Below are 27,724 nucleotides of genomic sequence, written 5' to 3'. Positions count from 1 at the left end.
ACCAACTTCCGCCAAGCTTACAAATTGTTTGAGGGCGAATTTTAATTATTCCTCATTGTTTTGATAGCAAACGCGTGTCGTGTGCCTGCTGCTGTTGGAGAGAAAAGGACTTGGACCTGAGACCAACACAGCCTGTAGCAATGACAGGCTCTCCCCAGTGACCCCAACCCACTAGCCCACCACGCCCACCCATCATCATCTTTCACCCAGCCCCCATAGTGGCTCGTTCGTTTGGATTTGGATTTAGCTTTAGCTTCGTCTGCTCTGCACTCTCTGACAACTGAAAATGAAGATGATTTTGGTTTTGGGTGACCTAGTCACAAAAACAATTGTCACTGGGACTAGTTCTGAGTTTTGTCTCTCTCTCTCTCTATCTCTCTGCGTTGCTGTCTCTCTCTCTTTTTGTCTCTTACTACTTGCAACTAACCTTACACTGTTCCACTTCAATTGTTACTTTGTGGCCCTTTTTTTTAAGGGGGAAGCTTAATTGAGGTTGGTTTTTGCTAGAATTTAAACGAAAATGAATGAAACTAGTTTTTGGAACTAGAAAATAGAAAATTAAACCACTGCCACTCACTAAAAATAAATAATTGAAACCGAAAAAACAAGTAATTAATTGTCACAATATTCAATCATCATGTTAAAAGAATTTTAAAGGTTCGAATGGAAAGGAAAACTATTATCTAATTGAGTATAAATCCATTTTTTGAACAGTAAATTTAGACATTTTCAAAAAGTTGTAGAATGTTTTCAGTTTTTTACAGTTTTTGCAAAAATTAAGTTTGATTTTTTAGCTTTAAACACTTGTTTAGTTACTTAGTTTTAGTTTAGCTGTTACCTGAAATTATTTTAGACTAATATCTTTTAATTTAAGTTAGGACTGAGAATATTTTGGAATTAATAATTGTAATTATAATAACAACACAATAAAAGACAAAACCAAACACCAATTTAATTAATTAATATAAATCAACTGTAAATACTAAATAATTACAGAAAATCATTTAAAAACAATGAGAAGAAGCAATGAGATTTAGAAATTGAACTAATCCTACTCTAACAGCAAAAAAAAACCATAAAAATCAAAATTTTAAACAATTTTCATAACAAAATAAGTTTGTTTTGATTCAATTTACATATATGTCTAGATATAAAGAAACAAAAAACTCCAAAACAAAAGTTGCGCCTGCGAGAGCGCTCTGCAGAGCAAAGGACAACGACATCCTTTTTGGAACTCACCAATAAACCCGCAAAAACCAAGAGCTTAACTTTTTTCCAACATTTATGCGGGTCGTCGTTGCTTTTTTTTGTTTTTTGTGTGTTTTTGCCTTTTCAACAAATTTAGTTTCATGTTTTTTTTTTTTGCGTTATTGTTAAAGGAAAAGCCTTTTAGCAATTTTACAGTTTAACACAAAAGTTAAAATGTCAACGCCGTCTGATGTCGATCTTATGTATGTATATATATAAATGCGACGGATGATGAATGGATGGGTAGAAAAGTGACCAAGGAAATGTGAGAAATGTGAGGGCTGAAAGAATATTTTATGATGGCTATTTAGTTGAAAATTCGTTACTTAAAGTTTTAGTTAATGTTAAGCATTCAAAATAGTTATAAAGTCCACAATTTGGCAGCTCAATATTATGAATTTAGGCAAAGATTTTTATCCTGGGAAGAATATGTAAGATTAATGCTTTTAATTTTTATTAGTATTTTTAAATGACTAACATTTTTGTTTAATTTCAAATAGAATCTTGGTATTTTATAAACAATATCAGCTAATTGAAATCTAAAACCCTTTGTAGATTAACTTTCGATTTATAATATAATTTTCCATATTTTTTTACTTAATGCATGCGAAAGGATCTAAAAAAAAAGGTAAAATTGGTTAGTATATTATACAAAAAAGTAAATTTCTTCTATAATTTGACAAGTCTAATGCAAAATCTGTTCCCATTTAAATATATCTACCTATTTGAGACTGGTTTTTCCTTTAATTTCAATTCAATACAATTTCCTTTCTTTTTTTTATTCAATTTGTTTCTTGTCTTAGAATATTCAGTCGCCTTTAATAGTTTTTCCCCTACTCACTTTTGAATTAGCTAAAAGGATTCAAGCTTCTTATTAAAAATTTCTTGCAACATTCCAAAATATTATAAATAATTTAATAATTATGAATTGGGAAAAATAACAGGGCATAAAAAGACATCTCACTGCTGCGTATTACAATTTGTATTATAAATGTGGCTTTGTCGTCTCGAAGAGATATCATTTCAATTTTGGCCTGGCTTATTTCATTCATCAGGCTGTCAATGAGTAAACAAACAAAAAGAGGCCAACAAACAGGAGTGGAATTGGCAAATTTGGTGGCTTCTTTTCTTCGTTGAGTATTGAATTCAATGAAAAACTCAATGGAACTACATATGTAATAAATAACATAATTTATAACTGTGTGTTTAGTTTAGTTTCGGATTCAAGTGAATCATAAATTTCATAAAATCCATCTAAAATTTTAAATAAGTCTTAAGCCATTTCTATAGATTGAATGAAATGTAAGGATAAACAATTTAAAAACAACAAACAATTTTAATTCCAACTCAAATTCTGTTACCTTTTTCTTCGAATCCTTGACAAATCCAGTCCTGCTGATGGTCAACACATATCTAGTGAGAGAAAAACAGACAAACTGCCGGAATCACAGCTGCTGCTATTGGAATTTTGTATGTTTATTTGCTGTAATAATATTAGTATTTGCATTTATTTGCTGCTACAGGAGGAGAAAATCAACAAAACACCAAAAACAAAAAACAAAAAAAAAGAAAAGTCCTTTTGTTCTTGTGTCGATACTTCTGGTCCAAGAGTCAGGACAGCTTTCTGGGCATGTCTGCCCAATGATTGTTGTTCAGGAAATAAGATTAATGCAATTGGGAAATCGAACATTGGGAATTTTGTCTTGGCTATTGCTTGTTTTTGATATCTTCTTTTACTTTCTCGCTCTCTCTCTCTCTCTTCCTCTGTTACCTTTCTCCTTGCCCTGTATTCAAATATTGGAAATAATATGTATATATATTTGATTCATATAAATTGTTGTGCCATTTCCATTGCAAAAGTCAAAGAAAAACTTATTAAATAAACAAAGAATTGATTGCTTGTATAATCAGAAACCAATGCACATTATTCCAGACTTAAACTAGAAGTTAAATATTTCTATGAGTTTATATAAGAAGTTACCAACTTGATTTGGAGTATTGAAGTATTGAAAATACTTGAAAGTGGACATGAATTTTAGGCCATTTCTGGCAACTGTTTTGGGGCCAAGAGATAGTTGTTAAAAATTCTATTTGGAAAAAACAATTTTCCAAATACGTTTGCTGAACATAGTAATATTTTCAGTTTTTATCAAAACTTTTCCAAAATTTTGCCCAGAATGTTGCGTAGTTTTGGAAATGCTTTGCTTAAGCAAAACTATCGGGTATGGCTCCAGCAAAAATGCATGGAACACAAGATGCCCGAGGATTTGAAAAATGTGGAAACGGACAAGGATCCGGAATTCTCATCGATGGTCCTATATTACTATCACAAGGCGGCACAAATAATGGAAAACGAACTGATCAAGGATATGGATGTATATACATACATGAAGCCCGAAGAGAAAAAGGCACGAGTTAGTGCCATATTGAATCTGATGGGTAGTGTAACCACATCGGTTGAAGTTAATTTTCCAATTATTAAAAGCAATGGCACCTATGAAATAATATCGGGTTATCGATCACATCATATAAGGAATCGTCTGCCCTTGAAAGGAGGTGAGTGATCCCAAGCAGGGGAGATAACCCAGTTTACAATTTTTCCATATGCTTAAGGTATACGCTATGCCATGGATGTCGATAGTTCTGAAGTCAAGGCCTTGGCCACACTCATGACCTTCAAGTGTGCCAGTGTCAATCTGCCCTATGGTGGCTCCAAAGGAGGTGTTCGCATTGATCCCAAGAATTATTCGGTCAGTGAACTGCAAACTATTACACGTCGCTACACCATGGAGTTGCTGAAGAGGAATATGATTGGACCAGGCATCGATGTGCCGGCCCCAGATGTGAATACTGGTCCACGTGAAATGAGCTGGATAGTCGATCAATATCAGAAGACCTTTGGGTACAAGGATATCAATGCGGCGGCCATTTGTACGGGCAAACCAGTTCATATTGGTGGCATCAATGGACGACATGCGGCCACGGGGCGTGGTGTGTGGAAGGCAGGCGATATGTTTCTTCAGGACAAAGAATGGATGGATATGCTTAAATGGCAAACGGGCTGGAGGGATAAAAAGGTTATTGTCCAGGGTTTTGGCAATGTCGGCTCATTTGCGGCCAAATATGTTCATGATGCCGGTGCCAAGGTAATTGGCATCAAAGAGTTTAATATTTCTCTGATCAATCAGGATGGAATCGATATCAATGTAAGTATACATTTCTATTTCAAAACTAATTATTAGCTTTTTCTCCATAGGATTTGTTAACCTTCAGGCAAGAGAAGAAGACCATCAAGGGCTATCCAAAGGCCACAGAGACTACAGAGGATCTATTATTGGCCGAGTGTGACATTTTGATGCCTTGTGCTACGCAAAAGGTAATTACCAGCGAAAATGCGGCATCTATTAAGGCCAAAATGATTCTGGAGGGTGCCAATGGTCCCACCACACCGGCTGGCGAAAAGATTCTCCTTGAAAAGGGTGTCCTTATTGTGCCCGATCTCTATTGCAATGCTGGTGGTGTAACAGTCTCCTATTTCGAATATCTGAAAAATATCAATCATGTATCATATGGCAAAATGAACTCAAAGACCACCTCCCAGCTGATTCACGAGGTGATCAACTCCATAAATGAGTCTCTTACTCGCTGTGGTGAATCTCTAGTGGTAAGCTAAAAGAAGCCTCAACCCTGAGTCAATGAAGAAGAGTCTTCATTCTTTTCTTATAGCCTCCAATCGAGCCCAATGTTAATCTCAAGAAGATTCGTGATTGCACCAAAGAGGCTGACATAGTGGATGCAGCCCTACAAACAGTCATGGAAGCCGCTGCCGAGGGCATCAAGATCACGGCCAATAAATTTGAGCTTTGCAATGATCTGCGAACCGCCACCTACATTTGGTCAGTTTTTAAAATCTTTCGTGCCTTGGAAAGCTCTGGAATATCTCAACAATAGAAAATTGTGGGGAATTCTGTATTTTAAAATCGAAAAATTCAAAATGATATTATCAATCATATTTTTATTTCGCCAGTATCTATAATTGATTTAATCAGAAATATTTCGAGTAATCAAATCAATTCATTAAATATAACTTCCTTTTTATCATAACCAATCAAAAGGATTATTTAGTGGCTCGGAAGTTCGGAACTGGGAGAAACAAGTTCAATCAAATTTTAGCTAATATTTGTTTACTTTTCATTTAAAACTTAAAGGAAAATTCTTTCTAAACTTAATACTTTAGAGACGTGATGATGGATAATGAATTAAATAAATTGACATATTCGGCATGAGGTAGAGACGAGTTAGAATCCTTTGGGGCAAATGTGATCTAGGAACTTGTTGTGGTGCTGTTCGAATGCTCCTCTTCGCCTAGACCTAGGCCGCTTATGAGACCACCCAGAAAACTATCGACAATGGGATTGCCGCTGCCAGCAGGAGCAGGAGCAGCAGGTGCTGGGGCTGGAGCTGGAGCAGCAGGAGCAGGAGCTAAAGGGGGATTACCACCCACATAACCACAGTCGTACATGCGATTCAACTTTTCCACATCAAAGTCTGAGAAGCCAACACGTTGACCCATTTTATCAGCTCCATTGGCTTGCTGTGATCATAGGAAACGAATTGAATGGGTTTTCTGTGTTGTAAAGGATTCAATTGTACTCACCATGGCAACAATGGTTGGCTGTCCATTGGTTGAGAAGGCATTCTTCGAATAGTGCATAACACTGCCATAATCGTAGGGTACACCGAAAGCCTCAGTTTTCGCTGCCTTTTCAAAGTTATTCATAGCCGATGATTGAATGTTTCGGAATTGAATGGCCACATAGGAATCCCGTTCCATGCGATTCTGTTCGTGCAAAAAGCCCAAGGCATGCATCAGCTCATGCATGGCAGTGCCAGGACGACTAAGGCAACCAGGCGATTGAAGGTTGACTTCCTGTTTGCCACCCACACGTCCCACCGAGGACCAGCAACCCGAACTACCGCTGACAATGGAGATGTAGTCCCGCTCAGTGCTGCGTGGCACGAATCGTATACACGTGCGCTTATGGTACTCGGCAATGGCATTCTGAACGGTGGCCATGTCGCGGGAATTGAAATTGCCGCGAATCTCATAGGGCACCACACCTTTGGGCCAACGCGAGGACTGTGTGGTTAGGCCATTCTTCATGGTAATGTCCGTTTGCGGGACTAGAATATCGCCCTCCAGATAGCTGCCCAGTTCCTCGGGATTCATTTCATTTGTCTCAGCACTGTAATTTGCCACCAAATTGGCCGTCAATTCTTGATCTGGCCTACCAAACAAGGCACTTCCATACGAGCTTAGATCAATGATGTCCTTGTTGACACCCGGTGGTCCCTCTAGGCCATTTTCAGGCAACTCAATGACTTCTGTGTCGTCTATGTCATCATCATAGGAGATTAAAGGCACTGCTTGGCTGAGGCTCACACCCAAAGCTAAGAGGAGAAGCAAGCGACTCATGGTGGGGTAAATTATTTGTTTCTTTTTTTTGGCTTCCAATGTTGGACTGTGTTGCAGATTTGAATTCGCGCAACTTATATATCCAATTCCGGCCAATGGTTGGTGTTGACGTGACCGTCTTTTTGTTTCCACTTTACTTTTTTTTTTGTTTTTATCAGACGCCGGTTGTTCTTATGTACATAAACATGATTTCGCCGGCAACCTTCAAATGGGACATCCGAATCGTCATCGTCTTGGACTCTCTTAACACGCTTTCTGCTGCTTGGTAAATATTTGGGCAACGTTGAACGCTAGTTATTACCATAAACTGTATCAGTAGTTTGTTTGCATATTCAAAGTTTAATGACATTTTCATTTCTCATTTTCAACGCCCCCAAACAATAACCGATAAGAACTTATCTGGGCAACCTTTTTCGCTTTATGGATTCTTATGCGGAGTCGTAGGCGACAAATGCCTGTGATTTAGAGTGGAAATATCACTAAGCAGACTGGTATACATAAATATTTAATTCTCAAGGAGCCACAATTAAATGACGGAAGAAAACAATCCAAAATGAGCGTCAGTTTACAATTCATAAATTCAAGTCATTAATCTAAATATAGAAATTGGCTAAGTCTAGGGCTTTTTCCCTTTCTTATGCTACTTTTAAATGTTTTGCATACTTGCCTGCTAAAAATTTAAATATTCCAAGTAAGAATCCTTTTAGGAGATTTAATTTCTTAAATAAATTCAAGTTTCTTTTTGTGATCGTTAGACAGATCTTTCAGATTCCAACACAACTATAAGTAATATAAACTAAATGATAAAAACTCGCACGCTTAAATACTTCAAAAGCCGCCAAAACTTCATAGACGGCAAGTTCAAATATACATGGTATGGGAAAAAACATATGAAAAAATCCCAAAGACTTGGCTCATTAGTTAAAACAGCTGTGTATGCTGTGTTCACATGGAATTAAGTTCAAGTGCAGTCAGCATATACACAGTATATAAGAGCGAGATGAGCCTAATGTGTGTTTTTTGTTTTACGTATCGAAGCTCATGTCAACAGCCATATTTGAATCTGTATTGGTAAATTCCTCTTCTTCATCGAACTTGAGTTTCATGCCATTGAACTTATCTGAGTTAAGAACTCGTCGACTACTATCCGTAATGGACTTGGTGACATCTGCCAATGCGGCACCACAAATTTCATCAATCGTGGCCGGATCATCCATAAGATCCTCAATGCAGGTTTTCAGTATTGTCGATGTTACAATGCAATCACGATTTAATGATAAACTCTTATGGAAATACTCTATGGCCGGATCCAGATAGCCAAGCAGAGCATGTATAAACCCAATCGAAGTGTATGTGGTAGCCGTTTGGGGTTTCAACAGAAGAGCCTAAACACAATGACCAAATGTTAATAGTTTAAAAAGGTAGAACCATATCGTTAGAACTTACAAATTTAAAATTAACCAAGGCCTCTTCATATTTCTGCACTTTTCGGCAAGCATGTCCTAGATTTATATAGAGTGGCTCCCAGCGTGATGAAATCTCCTCTCCATTTGTTTTGGCTCGTTGTTTTACAATGTCTACCGTGCATTGGAAGATCGCTTCCGCTCCCTCATAATATTCATATTCATATTTGATTACGCCCAACTCGTGTAGGACACAAACATCCAGCGGAGCTATGGTCATTGCTTGTAAAAAGAACTTTTCGGCCAATTCCAAATTCTTGGTCAGACCGCACTCCACTCCAATATAGAGCAGGGGCAAATGGCAGCCACGCATCAGTTGTGTGGCCTTGAAATAGGCCGCCATAGCTTGCTCGTGCTCATTCTCATTGGCAAATGAATGACCATATGCCAACCAGGCCGGCCCATAGAGACGATCCAAGGCAGTGGCTTTCGATAGATAACGTCTGGCTGGATCACTCTTGCCAATCATGTCGTAGTAACAGCCCACAGCATACCAAGCAATGGCCTTATCCGGATACCGATCCACCAGTTTGTGGGCCACATAGAAGAGACGATTGAAATCGCCGTGTTCCACCAGGCAGGCAATTTGTATGGTCAATGCATTATTGTGGAACGGATCCATTTTAAGCAGGCTAAGTGATAATACAGTTTAGTTATACAAAAGTCAAAGTCATACAAATGACCATATAACATACTCATTTAAGATTTTAAGGCACTGTTTGTAATCGCAGTCATAGAAGCATTTCTCTGCTTCGGCAGCCATAAGATCTGTACTTCGCTGAATTCGATTCAAGCAATCTCCCAGAGACATGAGCAATGTGTTTTCCATGTCTCGTGAACGCCTTCGACTTGAGGAATCAAAGAGGGAACGGTGTGAGGCATCCATCATAGAGGATGCACGCGATAAACTAGTTTGCAACGAGAATGTAGGAGCTTTCAGATCTTCGAGAACTCTAAAAAAGAATCGTAAGTTAAAAAACCATTCAAGGTGATAAAAACACGGTGGTTACTGACTTCTGAGCTGGCGACATAAACTGAAATAGTGGAGCTTTTGGGACACCAGTCTTTGGAGCAGCTGGTGGTTCCTTTTCTGGTTCTTTGTTTTTTTGCTGAATTCGCACCGTAAACTCATTGATAAACTGTAGAACGTCCGGATTAACAATGGGCGAAATCTCATCAGCAGTGCGAGCAGTTATCAACTCGTAATATTTCTTTAATTTGGATTCATACAGTTTAAGAATAAGTTTGGCATCTGTTTCGCTGGATTGTTGTGCCAGTGGCAAGTGTTGCATTAGCTCAAACTCTGAAATAGCAAAAAGAGATTAAAATTACAATTGATTATGCTTAATCGAGCAACTAACCCTCCCAGGCCATTAGCATTTCATGCTGGACCAACGCTTCGAGAGCTTCAAAGCAATAAACTGATTTGTGTAGGGCTTGAATATAGAAATCCATAGCCATGCCACGATTATCCATAGCCTCGTAGACCTTTCCCTTCATCAAATAAATAGAAGAGAGCAGCTCGTTGCGATAGTTTTCCTCGCCACCAAAGACACTGTTGCTCTCCATATAGTAGCCGCTGCCTGCTTCCACGGGTTGATTGATTAGTGAGATGGTCATAAGTTCCACCTCCACGGTTTGGATCACATTGACAGCCTCGTTGAACTCTTTGGCTGCATATAAACTCTCGAGCAGCAGATTGAAGCAGGGTAATGAGCTCTTCTCCAGCTTATGGTGGTGGATTGTGTGGGCTGCTCGATGAAATTCACCCAACAGAAACATACACTGAGCCTGATAGTAAATATCTCGCGGTTCCTGATTACTTAATACGGCAACCTTTTCAGCCCAAAATAAAGCCGTTCCATATCGCCGCTAAAATACCAATTGGCAAATAAGAAAACATGTTTAATTTTTAGCGCATTTTGTTTTGATGATGGTGCACTTACCATTTCTATGAATTGTTTGACCAGTTTCCTGTAAACCGACAGATCAATCTGATCGCTTGTTGTATCCGAACTACTGTTTTCTGTGTCTCCGGCCATTCCAGATAAATTTAATTTAATTTTTTGTTTAAATATCCGACGAATAAAATGTTTGGTTGATTTTGTTCTTGCTGTTGCACTATTTTGCCCCCTATTTTAATTCGCTTTTTCCCGTTTTTTTCAATCGGACAATTGCCAACACTGGAAATATATTGCAAACAATTTATCGATAGTTTTGTCTTGGCGGGAATTTACCTATCGATTAATTTAAAAAGCGTTACAATTTCAACAAACATTGCCGCCAAGGAGTGAGGTAAAAAGCATAAAAATAATTAAGAAACGATTGCTGAATCATTTGAATGGCCTTTCATCAATAAAACTGGTTCATAAGAATGAGCTGCCTCTATCTTTGATTGCAAAACAGTTTGGCACAAAGCTTGCGGAAGTGATGAGCCAAAAAAAGCAACAAAAACGGAATCAACGGATGAAGAAGAAACACTGAATAAAATACCAATAGCAAATTTTTGGTTCAGAAACAGAAATTTCTAAAATTGATGTTAAAGCTAAGTCATTTACTGCCACTAAGTTTATAAATTATTGATGGTGTTGTTCAGAAAAAGGTATTGATATTTGGATTCTAAAAAAAATACAGACTTTGTCCTGGTCGTCCCATTGTGCGTGCGCGGAAAACATAAGGGATGTCCAAATAATGGTTCTCTTTGCTCTCAAATACTGGGACAGTGGGTCAACAGTGAGAAGTTTTATGTTAAAATAGTGGAATATTTTGTTTTTTTCTTATTTGTTTTCGTCAACATGTGAAATTTGAAATTTCCTTGCGCACCCGGTTTCAACTGCTCGATAGGTGAGGTTTGCTTTTTACGGCTCGGACGGCGAAAGCAAACCACCGTAAAATAAAAAATAAATAAAGTAAAGTTTAAATCGAAATAAAAATATATTCTTAATTAAACAAATACATAGAAATGTCATTTGCCAATTGAGTAAGCAATTCATACCAGTGTAATGAAAGAAACTGCGAAAAGAAACAGTAGTACGACGAGAACAGCAACAATAAACGGAATTTGGAAGTAACGGTTAAAGCGTGGGCAAAAATGTGCTTGGCATGCTTGGAGGAGGAGAACGACCGAAACAGAAACGGCAACAGCGATTCAATGCAAAATTAAAATTAAAATTCGGTACAAAAAAATTTATGTGAAAGGCGCGTGGCAAAATAAAAGGCAAACAGCAACAAATTCAAGAAAGTTTTGTGTGTGTGTTTTTTGGGTATGTATTGTTAGAGAAGAGGAAATGAAATTGGGGAAAAGGCCGAGCCGCAAATGCAGCCGGCTCACAACAAGAACAAATTCGAAATTTGTAGCAAAAAACGGCAATGAATGTGACTTAAATGTAGTGCGAAAAAAAACAGTTGAGAACTGAGAGGAAGAAAGTCTTGGCTTCAGCCTCCTATTTAAGTCTCAGTCTTGTTTCCCTTGAACGTTTTACGTCGCTCACGTCATCTCAGCAGCAGCAGCAACAACAAATACTACTGTTGCTATCGCTGGCTCAACCACACACTTCTTCTTCTACTACTACTACTATTACTACTACTGACCCCCTCCCCCCTGCCCCCGTTACAAATACGCACGCAGAGAGTACATAGACATGGCAAAAGGCATCTCCGACTTCTCCATTCTAGTGACGGGCATAGGCGTAACGAAAAGGAGCTAGCAAAAAAAAAAATATTCAGTTATCTCCTGAAAAGAAACCAAGAAAGATCAAATGTAACGGTATTTTAGATTTTTTATTAAAACAAAAAAGCAAAATTTAACGTCGTTTTAAGTAATCTCAATTTGGTTTAGGAAAATCTTTTTGTGGACTAGATAAAGAGGAGCCTGGCTACGCCTTTGACTGTCCTTCCTAGCCCCATTACAGCAGCCTAGGAGGAATACGCACAGTGAAGAAGAGAGACGGAGAAAGAGAGAGAGTGTGTGTGTGTAGACAAGGCAAGGCAGGCAGCTCCAACTCCATTGTTGTAGTTGCTGTTGTTGTTGGTTCTGCGGCGTTCTGCTCATTTCATGCTGATTTATGGTTCTAATAATAGTTTCGCTCAACACACAACTTCCTGTTTCTGTAAAAGGATTACACTCGTTCGCACTCGCGCAGGACACACGCCCACCGAGCAGCAAGTAGCAACAATTTTTTTGGGAACCCAGACCGGGTCCCTGCCCCAAAGGGAGGATACTTAATAGTTAGTGCCATAAAAAGAATTTAAATTTAATGACAGGCAACGACAAAATTATGAAGTAACTAATTTTTGAACAATTTACGTATATGTATAATAGATTGCATAGGGTAGATTCTCGGAAATTGGTTAATTACAGTTATTTACATACATTCATGACGATGAAGGGGGTCCTGCCCCAGGGGGGGTGAATATGCCTTGAGCATTTAACGCTCAAGTAAACCGATTTGAGATGGCTCAACGGTTTTAAAATTTTTCATTGGATTTGTATTAGTTAAACGATTAAGACAGGAAAGTACTCTGGGTCCAATGAAATTTATAAATAATTTAGATCAAAAGAAACTAATTCAAGTGGATATTCGTCTTATGGCTTAAACGTAAATAATCTACTTTAAAGCGGGTTTTTTCCTTGGGGTCAATTGGGTGAGATTCGTTTTCCTTTTATTGATGCAGTAAATGGGTAACAAATCTCAGTATGTTTATTACCATCCACATCCTTGACACAAAATTCAATATACATATCCTTTTAACTACTTTATCAAATGATGTAAAAGAAAGAAGAAAAAAACAGCAATATAAATTGTTTAATGTTTCTTTTCTCTCTCTCTTTTCGAAATAAACTTTATCCTTAGTGTAAGGCCTGGGCCAAACGACTACAATTTGCATCATTGATGGCGAGTATTGCGTGAATGAGATGACTATTTGCTGCCGCATCAACGTCAGCTGTTGTCTGTCCAGTCAAGTGCCATCCGAAATTCCAGCGGCAGCACCAACACCAACAACATTACCACCATCAACAACAACAACACCAATAAACATTACAAAACCAGCAAACATGTTTGCCTGAGGCAACCGAAACCAAAAGACCAAACCAATCCCGTTAAAAAAAGGAGACGTTGCGCACAGCTCCCCAACTATTGAGAGTGCATTGAAATAGAGAGAGAGCGGGAGAGAGAGCAAGTCACGAGAGAGCAAAGTGCGCGTCTACGTTTATATATATATATATAGGATTTGGCCACGCCGTTAGCTTCCACTACAAGTAACGTTGCGGGATATAGGAGACGTTTGCCATAGCCGGTGGAGAGCACACGGAAGTGGTGACATCTGTTTTGCCGCTGCCGAAGCCGAAGACTAACGACGACCACCAACAGGAGCAACACTAGCACCACCACATCAACAGCAATAGCAACAGAAACGTGGACACACACAAGTGTGGAAATTGGAATTTTTTTTATTCAAAACAATGCCCCTGCTGCAACAGGTATGTAAATAATAATAAAAATAACCCCAAAACCCATTCGCACGCCAAAAAGGGCGGTAATTGAAATGCTCACATACAACTGGCAAATGGCTCGGAAATGTCCACCAAAATCCCAACTTTTGATATCAGAGAGGGAGATAGAGAGAGAGAGAGTGAATGAGTACCGGCAACTATTGCTGCTGCATCAGCTGTAAAGAACCTTAACCGAAACTCTTGGCCAAAAAAAAAAAAAAAAGCTTTTTGTATGCGGCTGATGCCTGCTGCTTGATACCAGATGCCGGCTGCCTGTTGGCTGATCCTAATAAGATTACTCTGCCTAACTTTATATTACGCCTCCAGCCATCACGAATCCTGTGTCTCTTAGTCTGTGTGGGCGAATCCTCGCCCTCCCACGGACTCGACTCGACACGACGACTAGAGTCGACTCAACTCAACTCGACTCGACTCGACTCTTGTTGTCTGTTGCACATTATGAGTAGTTAAATTCGATTAAACTTGTGGCGTTTGTTCGCTAGACACACAATGCACACACGGCTTTTGTCCTTGTATGTGTGTGTGTGAGTGTGTGTGTGTGTGCGGGAGTGCTGTGTGTATTGGTATTATGTATGGGCGTGTAATTTGTACTCTTTGTTGCGCAAAATAGTTGCGTGATTTAATTTCCTGAGCTTTTATATATTTTTAATTCATTTAAATAAGGATAATTCGATTAGGCCGTATACAGCGAAAAAGCAAGAGAAAAAGAGGCAGTGGAAGCGAAACCAACTGGGATATTGCGAGTTAGTTGGCAAAACTTTCATCAAAAATAGAAATTGCTAAAACGTAAAAAGACGACAGAGAGTGGAACTTTTAAGTGCATTTTACTGCATCCCTTTTATGTCGAAAGTGCACTATTCAGCACAAAATATTGGAAAAATAAAAAAACCTTTGAGGTTGGTTTTCTAGATAGATAGATAGATATATTTTGTTAAAAAAAAAGTATTGTACGCCCTGGTGAATGTAAAAAACCATTTGCCTGACCTTTTCTTGCTTTTAATATATGAGGTGTAATATTTCAGCTATAAACCCGCTCATTAATCATTAGTAAATCTGCCAATTGATGCTGGCTATATCTTCAATTCACAAATATTGGGAACACTTTGAGCCCTAATTCGCAGCATGTGACATATAAATAATAATAAATACATTGCAACGGCTCATTGAATTGCCCAGCATGTGTTTAATGGTTGTGATGGGTAAAGGGGGAGGGGGGGATGGGATTTGAGGATACGGTTTAGTCAAGTGACACACATGTAATCATTATTATATGCCACTGGCTTAGCCAACGCACTGCCTCCTGTTTCTGTCTCGTGGCAGCTGACGCCCTCGGGTCTAGATTTAAACGCTTCTAAAGCGGCTGTCAATATGTGTGACAGTCCTTTCCCCCCCTCTATCTCTCTCTCTCACTCTCTATTTGTAAGACGAAAGCATTTACCATTGTTGCATGCGTTTGTTAGAGGCATCCTTCATCTGTGTATCCTACGTAATACTCCTGCTGCTGGGGCTGCTGCCAAAGCTAAAAAGTTGCTCATTGTCGACTGTGTGATGTTCCCGTCTATTGCTCATCATTCAAGCATTCGACGACGATGGCGAGAATGGGAATGCTAGGGGAAGGAGGCAATAGTCATAGTCTACGTCAATGGGGCTGCCTTGCATGTCCTTACAATGGCGCTGCGCATTTGTTACAATGTTTACACAAATATTTAAGGATAATCCGACGATTTCAAATGGGTTATTATGCAATTTTTCTTCTCATTTTATTGTGAAGGATGGAAAAAAAAAGAAAGAAAATCAAAATAGACAAAATAAGTAAATGCAAAATGTCAATTTTATGCCGTAAGCAGAGAGCAAAAGCTGCCAGACGAGACAGATTCTGGCCCAAAGTAGGCAATTGTATATATACTATATACATTTACTGGTAATGTCTAAAATGCGTCTACAACTATTACTACAATGAGACTACTTTATTCCTGGAAATGACAATGTGGCGTATACTTTATATAAATATAAAATATCCTTTATATGTATATAGTGCATTCAGTTGTATTTCGCTGCGCCCGCTGTTTCAAATCTGTCTCATAAATAATATAAATTGCTCGTGTCTATGGCGAGGAAATGTTAAACACATCCTTTCGACTCTAGCCAGCTGTGACACGATTCCTTTTCTTGCACAATTTGTTTGATTTTTTTTTTCTTGTTTGCTTTTGCTTAAAGCTCCCAATTAAAATGGTTTTAGATTTCGTTAGCTGCCTCTGCAATTGCCAGTTATTAGCCATCAAGCGCCAAATCATTGGCATTATTCAAAGAGCAAAATGAGATGAATAAGTGAATGAATGAATGAAAAAATAAAAAATGGAAAAAGAAAATCATTTTTGATGCAAATGCAAATCATTCTGCCGGGGCATTTACAGTTAGTTATGTATACTTAAGTATATGCCACACCGCAGGCGTGCAAGCAGCTTAGCGGCGACAGACGGCGGTCCCAAGCAGGAGAAGAAGGACAAAGACGATGGACGACAACAACGATGAGGACGCCACCGTCTCTTGGAATGTCTCGACATCGCGCAAATGCCAAAAGTACAAGGCGGTTGGACGGACGGACGGACGGACACAAGGCGTACTTGGAACTTGGGACACTCAGCAGTCGGGAATAGAAGGGGGAGGAGAGTCAGAAGAGACGTAAGACGGGCGTAAGCGCCCCGAGGCACATCATTAAAATGTCGATACCAAGCAAATCACACGCCCGCCGCCAGCCAGCCAGCCAGCCAGAAGGATAAAAAATGCGACGCTTTTCTGCGGTGGAGTCTGAATGAAACGCATGGAAGGGGCTGGGGAGGAGGTGCTCCATTGATAGCTTGGTGCATAAGGGCGTCGCCCAGTGTCGTTGCAATATGAGCCGATGGCATTTAACAAAAAAAAGGAGAAAAGACGTAAATAATAATAATAAAACGAAAAGACTGCAGAATTCAATTGAATTTGTTTTGCACAGAGACGTTCGCACATTCAACTAGCATTTAATGCATTGGCATGCGTGGGTTGAAGTTCATCCCAGTTGGCCAACACCCACACAACAAACACACACACACACCACACACAGACAGAGATTGGTATGGCATGGCATGCAAGTCTGTTGCGTTATCATTAAAAGCCAAACAAAAATGCGGCGAAAAGAAAATAGAAGCAACAGCAGCGGCATCGCCCACCAACAACTTTTTTGAAATGAGCTACAACAAAAAGGCAACCACAAAAGGCCAACAACGTAGCGGGAGTTACATTTTATACATATGGATACCTAGTAAAAGGACATAGGTCCAAAAAGGATCGCGTCAGTTGCAAGAGATACTTTCTATCATTGATCGATTGGGCTAAGAAAAGAAGAAGGGAATTTGCTGTTAGGATGAGAGATATGAAAAGCATTTAAAGGGTATCAAAAATTCGTATCTGCTGTTAAATGAAACTCTTACTTTTGTATATTGTGTAGGCAGAAGAAGATAAAACATTGTATACGCCTAAAAAAAAATATGCTTCATACGCCCCGTTGTGCTCTATACCATAACAGTTTCAGATATTCAACGAGAGATAATACACAGTGCGGAAAAAGCGCGTGTTTTATTTCCACTTAGCACTCACACACACCCATGCGCCTGTTGACGGCTGTTTAAAGGGAACGAACAAGAAAAAAATAGAAACGGGTGCCATGCAACCCAATGCAATGGACCTTTTTCTTTTCCTCCCTTTTCGAGGAGAAACAATAACACAACGGCACAACAAAGCGCATAGAATCGGAAATGTTGCCGTTGAAACTGAAATGTCGCTACGCTTCTCGTTTGTTTGTCGTAGTCCGTAGTCGTCGTCGTCGTCCTCTTAGTTTGCAGATTGTAAATGGGTGTCAGGTCTACGCCCATGTTAAGAGTGCAGTGTAGAGGGAGTTGGCCCTGTCAGTGACTTGCTTGAATTACGATATTGTTGTTATTAATAAATGGATACATATACGAGAACAAGAAGAGTGGAGAGTGGGACTTAAGAAAGGATGCTGCATCCTCGCTCCCACACACATTTGTATTGATAGTTTGAGTTTTGAACCAGAAAGGCATTTAATGTCTTGTTTTCATATATCGATACATCGTGTCAAAGCTCAAATCAACTGCAGCAACTGCAACTGGCTTGTGTTTAAATGAAATGAAATGAAATGACATTCAACATGCAACTCAATAAAATTCATCAAAGTCCTAGAAGGCAGCCATCCAACCAACCATCTCAAGCATTGGCATTTAATGAAATGTACAAGAGATGCACACAGACACAGACACATACATAGACATGGATTACATGCACATAGGATGAAAGGAGTCAAGAGTAAGGAGCTGCTGGAAGCATTGTCACCTTGCCCAGTCATTTTGGTAGGCGTATCAATTACGTGACGTTAACTCGACATCATCATGTCCTGCAGACATTTGCATCGTATCGAACTTTGCCCATGGATATAAATGTTTTTGGGTTTGGCTATATTCTCCATCCTTCTATATACACATAAATCAGCCCAAGGATATAAACATAAATTTACCAACAGCTAAAAAATATTTTATGAGAACATAATAAATTAAATGGAAGCAATTGACAATCAAACTTAAATTTATTAAATCTCAAAGGAATTTCTTATTGTCATTTAAAATTTGTTGGTTTTTAGCAGCTTTAGAAAGATTGTTTTAATACAAATCCTCTTAATAGGTCCATTTGTGGCTTAAAGATTGTTAAGGAAAATGAATCCCGCTCGATTAAACGTTAAAAACAATGACTTAAAAAGGAAACGAAAGTTATTTCAAGAAGGGCTTAGAAGCAATTCATCAAAAGAAAGAAGTCATTTATGAAGCGGAAACGAGATCTTTTAAGACAATTTCAATCAGAAAGACGATTCGGCAAACAGAAATTTTAATAAATTGATATTTCCCAACTAATTTTCAAATTAATTAATGGGCTTTCAACTCTTTGTTGATTTTAGAGTGAGAAATTTAATTATTTTCAACTGTAAAAAGAGAGAAAATTGCAAACATTTGACGATGTTAATATGCAAACACTCAATTTACTAAAAAATTGAAATGCATTCAGTCAATAACTCTTATCCTTTATGGACAAACAAAACAGAAACCACCTAGTAGCCAGCTTGATCTCTATGGCTTGGTCTTGAGGGTTTTTGGTCCAGAGCTGTTGAAGTTGGCAACATGTAATCGGCCATAAAAAATTACAACTGTGCATTAACCTTTTGCGGTCATTTGGATCGGATGGGGCGGGGCGGGGGAGAGGAAATTGAATGGAGAAAAATCGAATCGTAATGGCGACGACAAGGACGACAGCAGCATCGCCATTGAACGCTTATCACTACATGGCCATCAAATTTTAATGTTGTGAACCCTTTGGGCAAAAGGACTCGCTGGACTGAAGCGTTTCTTGCTGCTGTTACAGAAGGGAGCAACATCTAATAAGTGTTGTAAACGATGCAAACATAATAATTTGTATGACTTTTGAAAGCAGAAACTTGTAATTTTCCAGAAGGCCCCCCCACAGGCTGCCAGGCTATGTATAGCCCCCCCTCCTCCGGCATCTGGTTACCATCTCCGGCCGGGAGAATTGCATATGTGTGTGCACTTAAATGCAGGCCAGGACATCGAAAATCCCAAAGCAAATGCTTGCCAAAAAGAAGAAAAAGCAAAATGGCAAACCAAAGAATGTTGCTGAAGAGGCGAAGAAAATGCCAAAGGAGCTTCTATATATAATACATACATATATCTAGTATCTGGTGTGTGTATCTCTCTCTCTATCTGTGTGTGTGTGTGTGTGTGTGTGTGTGTGTGTGTGTGTCGACAAGCAAATGCACAAAAGCCAAGTCAAATGGACATTGGATAAATAACTACTGAGTTATGGGGTGGCCTGTCTACTACTTGGCTAGTTGGGGTGCCTGCCTTAGCGTACACTTTCCTAAACGCCAAAAGAGATTTCGAATATCTTCATGTAGCAATCAGATGGAAGTAAAGTAAAAGCCAAGGATGTGGGGTGAAGAAAAAAGAAAGAGAGAGAAGAAAAAAAAATGGAATCCCTAGCAGCCATTGAATCAAATTTTGAAAATCCACAACGACAAAGCAGCAGCAGGAGCTGGAGCAGGAGCACTCCTAGACCCGGAGTCGATAGCAATGCGGCGATATCTTATGGGGAGTGGGTTAGTTTTGTCGTATGCGTCAAAGAGTAGTTAAGATTTTTTGCCGTATTCAATTTCTTTGTTTATGGCTTATTTGCTTCTATTTTGAAAGGAGGGGGGAGGTTTTGTCTTTGAATTTATTGTCACAGGGTATAAAATATTTTTGAATTTTTAAAAAAAAATTTGAAATTTTATTAATATAAACCAATGCCATTTCTTTGGAGCTCAATTTCCTATGCTTTCTAAAGGAGAATTCAATATGAGTTGAGATTCTCTTGTCTTTATAAAGAGTATTGCGTATTCGTTTTGAGTCTATTCCAAATGGTGGTGACTTTTGCTATTTCCGTCAGCGAAAGCTTTTAGCATTTGGACTCTTTTGTAAGTCGGATACGGATGCGGATGTGGACGCGGCCTCGGCATTACAAAATAGCTTCCAAGACTATTTGTAATTTGCATTCATTGACGCCGTTCGTCTTTTTTTTTCTTATTTTTTCTTTATGGTGTGTGGGTGACTTGACGTTGCTGGGCTAGAAACAAAGTCTAAAATCTCCTGCCACACACACACACACACGCACACTGTTCGCTATATATATATGTGTCAACAGGCTACAATGCCGTCTTTAACTATTGTAGGATGTAGAGTCGTCCGGCTCCGGCCATTGCCGACGCGCCTACATATAACTAACATTGACTGCGTGTTGGTAGTGTCGGAAGCCGGCAGATGGCTAGAAGTGGGTGGGGGTGGAGTGTGGTGGGCTATATGAGTGCGTACGTGTAGATGTTCGTGCCATTTCCGACTTTTCACGTACCTTCATCAAGTTGTCATTCAATTTTTAAATCCATAGCAAGTTTTGTACTTAACATAGTTGTGACAAGTTGACAAAAAGTAAAGGAGATGCACTCCGCCCCTCACCTCCCCACCCCAACGTCTTGTCTGGGCTTTGAATGGGCTCTGAGCACGACGGCATTCAAAACTTGTCACCGAACAACCGACCGACCGACGGACCGTCCGACACATACATAAGTTTTTTCCCCTTGTCTTACCTTTTAGAAAAGATTGAATGTTAAGGCATATGGAGTATCTATTATTTAACAATAAATAGAATCTATTTAAAAGGTTTCTTTAACTTTAAATTCAATGATTAAATTGCCAGAATTGATTTGTGGTTGTATGAGATCAAAGAAAAAAAAACTGTTTCCTTTCTCATCATTGATTTTCTCGATTCTCGACAATTTGCTATTGTTTGGCCTTTATCGTCATGGTTCATTTTGCCTTACTTTTCTGTCTTATCCTGCTGGCTTTTTGCTGCATTAATCCTACGTAATGAGTTGTACGCCATTTTGCGCTAAATTGTTTGGTGAGTGCCTGATAACAATATTTGCACTAATTTGGCATTTTTAAGTGTGCTCCACTGACACTTGATGCGCTTTTAATTGCGCCAAGCGCTCGAGAGTGCTTCTGACGAGCCAGAAGCCATAAGGTGGAGCCAGGAGCTGGTTGGTTGGTTGGTTAGTTGGGTTGCTTCGTTGGTTGGTTGCTCCGCATTGTTACTTCCATCTTGCGGTGGCTGCTGCTGTCCTTGTGCGGTTGTCTCGCCAACTTTGCTACATTGTTGCATGCTGCCGGCAAGAAATGTGAAAGATAAACGATTCATTAGTTGCAACAATCGTTGAGTGTGCCTGTAAGTGTGTGTGTGTGTGTACCTGCTTTATGAAGAAAGACAATAAAAGTTTTACCAGCTGACGCCATTTCTTCTTGTATGACGCCCTTCTTTTTTTTTTTTTTTATTACTATTACTATTGCTACTATTCAAAATCTGTGTCTCTATTTCATTCCCACTCTCTTCTCTTTCTCTCTTTCTTTCTATATGTAGTACGAGACACCGGATTGCTCTGGCACCATGCGCTCCTTAAACGATGGCAATCCCAGCGATTTACTGCAGAAACATTCAATTAATTCCTTGCTAGAACATCAGTATCATCAGCAGCAACAGCAGCAGCAGCAGCAACAGCATCACGATCTGCTGGGCAGACGCAACGATGATGAAACCATAACGTTTATAAATGGTAAGTTATTTATTTATTTAAACAGTTTTTAGTTAGGGTCAAAAGGGCTTTTATTATTGCCAATTTTTAGGGCCAGTGTTGCCTATAGAGAGAGCGAAATCGGTTCTAATGGGCTTAAGGTGTTTTTTTTGTCGATCACAGTTGCCGTGCAAATTTGATTCTGGTTTTTTTTCCTTGTATGGGTTGCCTGGCTTCTAATGTCACCATAGACTGTAACTGTCCGTTGTTACACACAACGAATTCGTATACACATATTTCAATCGTTTTTTACTTTTAAAAGTCGGCACACATACATAAATCTTCCTAGATATAATATTATTTATTTATTTACTTTCAAGTAGTTTCAACTAGGATAATAATAGTCCTTGACCAAAAATTTCAATTGCACAAACCCACAAAACATTCAAAAACAACAAATCAAGTAAAAAAACGCATTAGTTAGAAAGAAATAAAGAATAGCGAGTAGTGTGTGCAGTCGGAAGCGAAAGAAAATTTTCAAGTGATAATCAAATTTTAAATATAATCAACTAAATTCGTGTGTACCAAATACTCTACTCGAGATAGAGGGTATATACCAAATACTCTCACATTGTGAACGAGAAGAAACAAGAAGAAGAATAAGCACAACGAAATATACAAGAGAGATACAAGAGAGAGAAGTGCAGTAGCTTCCACATAATCAGAATGTTGGGCATTGAGGAATTGTTTATCAGAAAGCCGCCAACTGTGCTGCCAAGTATGTCACCCACGCAGGAGTCATACGAATTTGGCATAAATGGCAGCGATGGCGGCGACGGCAATCGTCATAGCGGAGATGGTAGCAGTGGCTTTGGTAGCGGTGGCAGCGGCGGCGTCGTCGGCGGCGGCGGCAACAACCACTCGTCCTCCGTCAGTAATAGTATCAGCAGCAGTAGCAGCAACAGCATTGGCAATTGCACTACTACCATTGCCAATGGCGGCAATGGCGGCAGCAGCAGCAACAACAACTTACAAAATGAAAGTCTTGGCATGATGGCAGCCGGCGGGGATGGTGCTCAGATCTTGGCCTACGACAACAACAGTCAACATCAACATCAGCAACATGCAAGCAATAACGGCAATGGCCACCAATGCAATGGCAATAGCAACAACACAAATGGCAACTGCAGTAAGTTTTCAAACTCTGCCAAAAAAGAAAAGAGTAACATCATCGAGACTCGAGAGAGTCTTGGGGAGAAACACACACATATTTGCGCTTAATTTATTAGCAGTTTTTGAATATTTGCAAAATGCTTGAGAAACAGAAAAGTGGGTGGGACTCCCAGTTGGTATAGCTTTTGATTTATTTGAGGGCTGCGCAAACTTTACGATAATTGTTGACATTTATGTGACTCTCTCTCTCTCTCTTATTGCTTGCTTGCAGATCCAATCACATTGAACGATCTACTTGGACTATGCGGTGGCGGAGGCGGGTCCGGTGGCGGCAATGGCTCTCAAGCAGCAGGCAGCCAGGCAACATCGGTAACGGGAATTCAGCAAGTAAATAACAACAACAACAACACTGTTACCAACAACCAGGCCGGCACGGGCACAGGCACAGGCAACAACAATATGACCAACAGTAGCGTCTGCGTCAGCGGCAACGGCAGCAGCAGCGGCGGAGTCAACAACTTGCTGCTCGCCAGTGCGGCTGCTGCTGCCGCTGCCGCCGCCGCTGCTGGAGACGGCGTCCAATTGTCCGCCAATGCGTCGGTCTATGCTCCGCTCACACCAAATTCCACGCAATCGTCAGCTTCACCAGGCAATAAATCGAATTTCGATTATTTTCAGGTAAGCCCTGCTCCAAGTTTTTCTAACTTTCCAACTTTCCATCTATAATAATTGCACTTAATTTGCACCAAGAAGAAATGTTTAAAAAAGAATTCTTCAAGTTTTTGCTTGTATATCCTATAAATATGTATGTATAATCCTTAAATTTTGTCTCCCTCTCTCTCTCTCTAACTGTCGCTCGTGGACTGTCCATCTAGTTATGATTTACTCTCTCTCTTTCTCTCTGTCTCTCTCTATTTATATCTCTGTGTCTGTGTGTGTGTGTATTTTGATGGGCTATATCCTTGCATTTTGGTCTGTATTGATCCTGTTTCCAAAAGCCTAATTGTTGTGCAAGGATATATGTTATATAGTTTTCGGTTGACCGAATATGAATATTTATTTTAATTGGATTTGGTTGTTGTGAATATTTATATTTGATTTCCTATTTCTTTTCTTCCTTATGATTCTTTCTTTTTATGGGTAAAAATTGGCGAACTTAGTTTGAAAATGTTGCACAAAGTAACCCACTTAAGGCTTTCCAAAGAACAAACATCAGCTTCGATTGCTCTGCACCTTTATCGCCAAGTACGCCTACATCTATTTACAATCGCTCCTTTCACAGTTCACCTTTAGTCAGGTAACGTTTAATATGCGGCGCACTCTACTTGTCCACCTAGTTTTCATAAAAACTAGGTTGTTCACCCATGCTAAACATGTATCCCTTTCTATCTACTCCCATTGCATGCCATTTGCAGTGATAGCAGCAATTCGTCAAGCGGTAATAGTCTATCTATGGACTCCATCAATATGCTGTATCATCAGCAGCAGCAGCAACATCAACAACAGGTGCAGCAGCAACGCCATCAGCAACACCAGCAGCCGCAACAGCAGGGCTATGCTAGTTTAAGCAACTCTGTTGGCAGCGGAAATTATGTTTTGAATCTACCGAATGCCTCAACACGTTCCAATTCACCGGAGAGTCAGAATAGCAATCAATCGATCAATGAGACCAATTTATTGGACATGATTGTAAGTGAAAATGAAATCGAGTTTTGGGGTTCCTAAGCGTAAGTTCGTTTCCTTTGTAGAATTTGCTATCGGTGAGCAGCAACAAGCTGGCCTCCATGCAGCAGCAGCAGCAACAACAGCAGCAACAATTTCAACAGCAACACGTGCAACAGCAACTGCAGCAGCAATATGCCAGCCTGAATCGTAATTTTGAGCAACAAATGGTTTCGAATGGAACCCAGCAGCAGCATAACTTTGATCTCACGGCGGCTAACTCCGTCAATGATCCGTCTTGCATCACCCAATGTGGCTTGGAGAACTTTGCCAGTGTAGACATGGAACTGGCCAAGTTGCAGAATCTGCAGCGTCTTAATACGCTGAAACTGCTGCAAGCTCAGACTCAGCAAATGCCGCTGCTTAATCACCTCCTCCAGAGCTATGCGGGCAATCTGCCGGCAACTGGCCCAGGCGGCGTTGGCGGCGTTAACAATATGGCTAATAGTATTGCTGGAAACAGTTTAACCAATTTGGTGGGCGTCGGCGGATCCGGCAGCAATATGGCCCTTACGGCCAATGGCGGTATGGCAAATGATAACTCGAGTGATGGCCACCATTTGGATCGTGTGGCCAAATTCCATAGGAGTTCGGCTGCCCTTTGTGATGCCACTTGCACATGGAGCGGGCAATTGCCGCCACGTTCGCATCGTATGCTAAATTACTCACCCAAAGTATTCCTTGGAGGCATTCCCTGGGATATTAGTGAGCAATCTCTAATACAGATATTCAAACCATTTGGTTCTATCAAGTGAGTGTAATGAAAGAAACTTGTGTAGATTGAGTAAATTATTGTTAAATTTCGTTCCTTCCTTACAACAGAGTTGAATGGCCTGGCAAGGAGCAGCAAGCTGCTCAACCCAAGGGCTATGTTTACATTATATTCGAATCGGATAAACAGGTGAAAGCCCTGCTATCGGCTTGTGTAGTCCAGGTTGATGATATGCATACCGGAAGTAATTACTTCTTTAAAATCTCCTCTCGTCGTATCAAGTCCAAAGACGTAAGGCATTATCTATGGCCCAATCTCGTTTATATTGCTAATCACAATCTAATTTTCAGGTTGAGGTCATCCCTTGGATTATAGCCGATTCAAACTTTGTACGATCTAGCTCACAGAAATTGGATCCAACGAAAACGGTATTTGTGGGCGCCTTGCATGGCAAATTGACAGCCGAAGGCTTGGGCAAGATAATGGATGATTTATTCGATGGTGTTCTCTATGCTGGCATCGATACGGACAAATACAAGTATCCTATTGGATCGGGTCGTGTGACATTTAGCAATTTTCGCTCGTACATGAAAGCCGTTTCAGCTGCTTTCATTGAAATACGCACCACAAAGTTCACCAAGAAAGTTCAGGTGGATCCGTATTTGGAAGATGCCTTGTGTTCCATATGCGGAGTGCAACACGGTCCCTATTATTGTCGGGAATTGTCTTGTTTCCGGTGAGTTTTAAATCCTAATTTTGTGTTCCTTCCAATATTGTAATATTTAATTGCAGTTACTTCTGTCGGAGCTGTTGGCAATGGCAGCACAGTTGCGATATTGTTAAGCATCACAAACCTTTGACTCGCAACTCCAAGTCGCAGACTTTGGTGGGCATTGGTCCATCGTCTTCAACGCTATCCTTAGCGCCATCAAATAGCAGCATGAGTGCTCAGCATAATCTGCAACAGCAGCAGCAGCGGCAGCAACATCAGATGCAGCAGCAGCAGCAGCAGCAACATCAGCTACAGCAGCAACAAAAGCAGCAGCAGCAGCATCATCAGTTCCAACAGTCGCAGTCGAGCAACTTGTGCCTTCTGAACAAATCAGGAGCTGCCAATGCCACTGCCGCATCATTGTACAATTATCAACAGCAACAGAAACATCAGCAGCAGCAGCAGCAGCACCAGCGTCAGGCTATCTAAAGACTGGCGTACAAATCCAGAGCTGCGTATATATATACAATAATTTTTTTTTAAACGTACCGCTTTAATTTAATTGCAAGACCAGCATTATTGGATCGAAAGAAATTTTTCAATATCAAGAGTGCTGAGCAATCAGTTGACACACTTTTTAGAAAAATTTCATGCTCCTCCATGGTGGAGAATATTCTTTTGAGTCGAAGTTAATGGTGCATTCCCCAGATATTATCATCATTATCATCATGATTGATTCTGATTCTGAATTATTGTAAATCACATAGTTTTATATTATTGTGTGTATACAGTTACGGTACGATATTAAGTGAACGTGTGTTGCATTATTCTTATAGGTTATAGATAGAAGAGACACCCCCAACATATACTTAACATACACACACACAACACACACACTTACACGACACATTCATATATAATATTTTTTGATAATCATGCTTACATATCAGCATTTGAAGCTGGCATTCGAATGCTAAACACAAAGTAATGAACAAAAAGGGACATCCAAGGAAATGAACGATTTCATATTAAGTTAAACGCATTTCTAATTAAGTAATTTAGACATTTTTCGGCTAAGAAAGCTATTTAAAAATTTCATTATATTTTTTTTTCTTTTCGTATTATGTGTACTTTTAAGTAAGAAGAAGATAGTGATCAAAAACTGTCGGGATAAAAGACAATATTTTTTTTTGTTTTTGTTAGACATTCTTTATATATTTTTTGTTTTGCGCTATTAATGAGGAATTTTACGGTTTCTTTTTATTAAGCCATGAGCATATATGTATCATATATATATATATATATAAATATATATATCACATTTGGATTTGTCTGTGAAACGTTTCTTAGGGAATTTCAATTTTTAAGAGTCAATTTTAAAAATTGTAAATTCATTTATAGGATTAAACTTTATTTTGGTTTTGTTTCTTTATTTGTCACACCATGAATTGTTTATGAACTTTAGTTAATTACTATATACTCGTA

The 27,724-nt window shown here is 39.5% G+C and overlaps 4 protein-coding genes across 6 annotated transcripts; 2 read left to right on the top strand and 2 right to left on the bottom strand.

Annotated features, from left to right (window-relative positions):
• Positions 1-3,362: 3,362 nt before the first annotated feature.
• On the top strand, positions 3,363-5,352 carry LOC6647561 (glutamate dehydrogenase, mitochondrial). The gene is made up of 4 exons (XM_002069501.4): positions 3,363-3,804; positions 3,862-4,454; positions 4,505-4,912; positions 4,975-5,352. Exons 1-4 carry the CDS (start codon positions 3,426-3,428, stop codon positions 5,197-5,199), a joined length of 1,605 nt encoding a protein of 534 aa, XP_002069537.3. The 5' UTR covers positions 3,363-3,425; the 3' UTR covers positions 5,200-5,352.
• Positions 5,353-5,492: 140 nt separating this feature from the next.
• Positions 5,493-6,828, bottom strand: LOC6647562 (hatching enzyme 1.2). The gene is made up of 2 exons (XM_002069502.3): positions 5,906-6,828; positions 5,493-5,842 (listed from the first exon to the last, which is right to left on the bottom strand). The coding sequence occupies exons 1-2, from the start codon at positions 6,722-6,724 to the stop codon at positions 5,573-5,575; spliced, it is 1,089 nt and encodes a 362-aa protein (XP_002069538.1). The 5' UTR covers positions 6,725-6,828; the 3' UTR covers positions 5,493-5,572.
• A 594-nt stretch (positions 6,829-7,422) lies between these two features.
• Positions 7,423-10,330, bottom strand: LOC6647563 (cell division cycle protein 16 homolog). Its single transcript, XM_002069503.3, has 6 exons — positions 10,134-10,330; positions 9,549-10,059; positions 9,202-9,490; positions 8,883-9,140; positions 8,171-8,819; positions 7,423-8,109 (listed from the first exon to the last, which is right to left on the bottom strand). The coding sequence occupies exons 1-6, from the start codon at positions 10,227-10,229 to the stop codon at positions 7,750-7,752; spliced, it is 2,163 nt and encodes a 720-aa protein (XP_002069539.1). The 5' UTR covers positions 10,230-10,330; the 3' UTR covers positions 7,423-7,749.
• Positions 10,331-13,040: 2,710 nt separating this feature from the next.
• LOC6647564 (cytoplasmic polyadenylation element-binding protein) lies at positions 13,041-27,047 on the top strand. 3 transcript variants are annotated; one of them, XM_023178691.2, is made up of 9 exons: positions 13,041-13,669; positions 21,770-21,962; positions 23,365-23,771; positions 24,254-24,390; positions 24,509-24,782; positions 24,842-25,566; positions 25,638-25,818; positions 25,878-26,263; positions 26,320-27,047. In XM_023178691.2, the coding sequence occupies exons 1-9, from the start codon at positions 13,652-13,654 to the stop codon at positions 26,726-26,728; spliced, it is 2,730 nt and encodes a 909-aa protein (XP_023034459.1). In that variant the 5' UTR covers positions 13,041-13,651; the 3' UTR covers positions 26,729-27,047. The 3 variants fall into 3 exon arrangements, with proteins under 3 accessions (XP_023034459.1, XP_023034458.1, XP_046865140.1); XM_023178690.2 differs by lacking the exons at positions 13,041-13,669; positions 21,770-21,962 and adding an exon at positions 22,177-23,109; XM_047009184.1 differs by lacking the exons at positions 13,041-13,669; positions 21,770-21,962 and adding an exon at positions 22,178-23,109 and having other exon boundaries at positions 23,365-23,480.
• Positions 27,048-27,724: the final 677 nt, after the last annotated feature.

Source organism: Drosophila willistoni, chromosome 3R, assembly GCF_018902025.1.
Source record: "Drosophila willistoni isolate 14030-0811.24 chromosome 3R, UCI_dwil_1.1, whole genome shotgun sequence".
NCBI lineage: Eukaryota > Metazoa > Arthropoda > Insecta > Diptera > Drosophilidae > Drosophila > Drosophila willistoni.
Note: the sequence above shows the minus strand (reverse complement) of the source record. Positions and strands in the feature narration are given on the sequence as shown.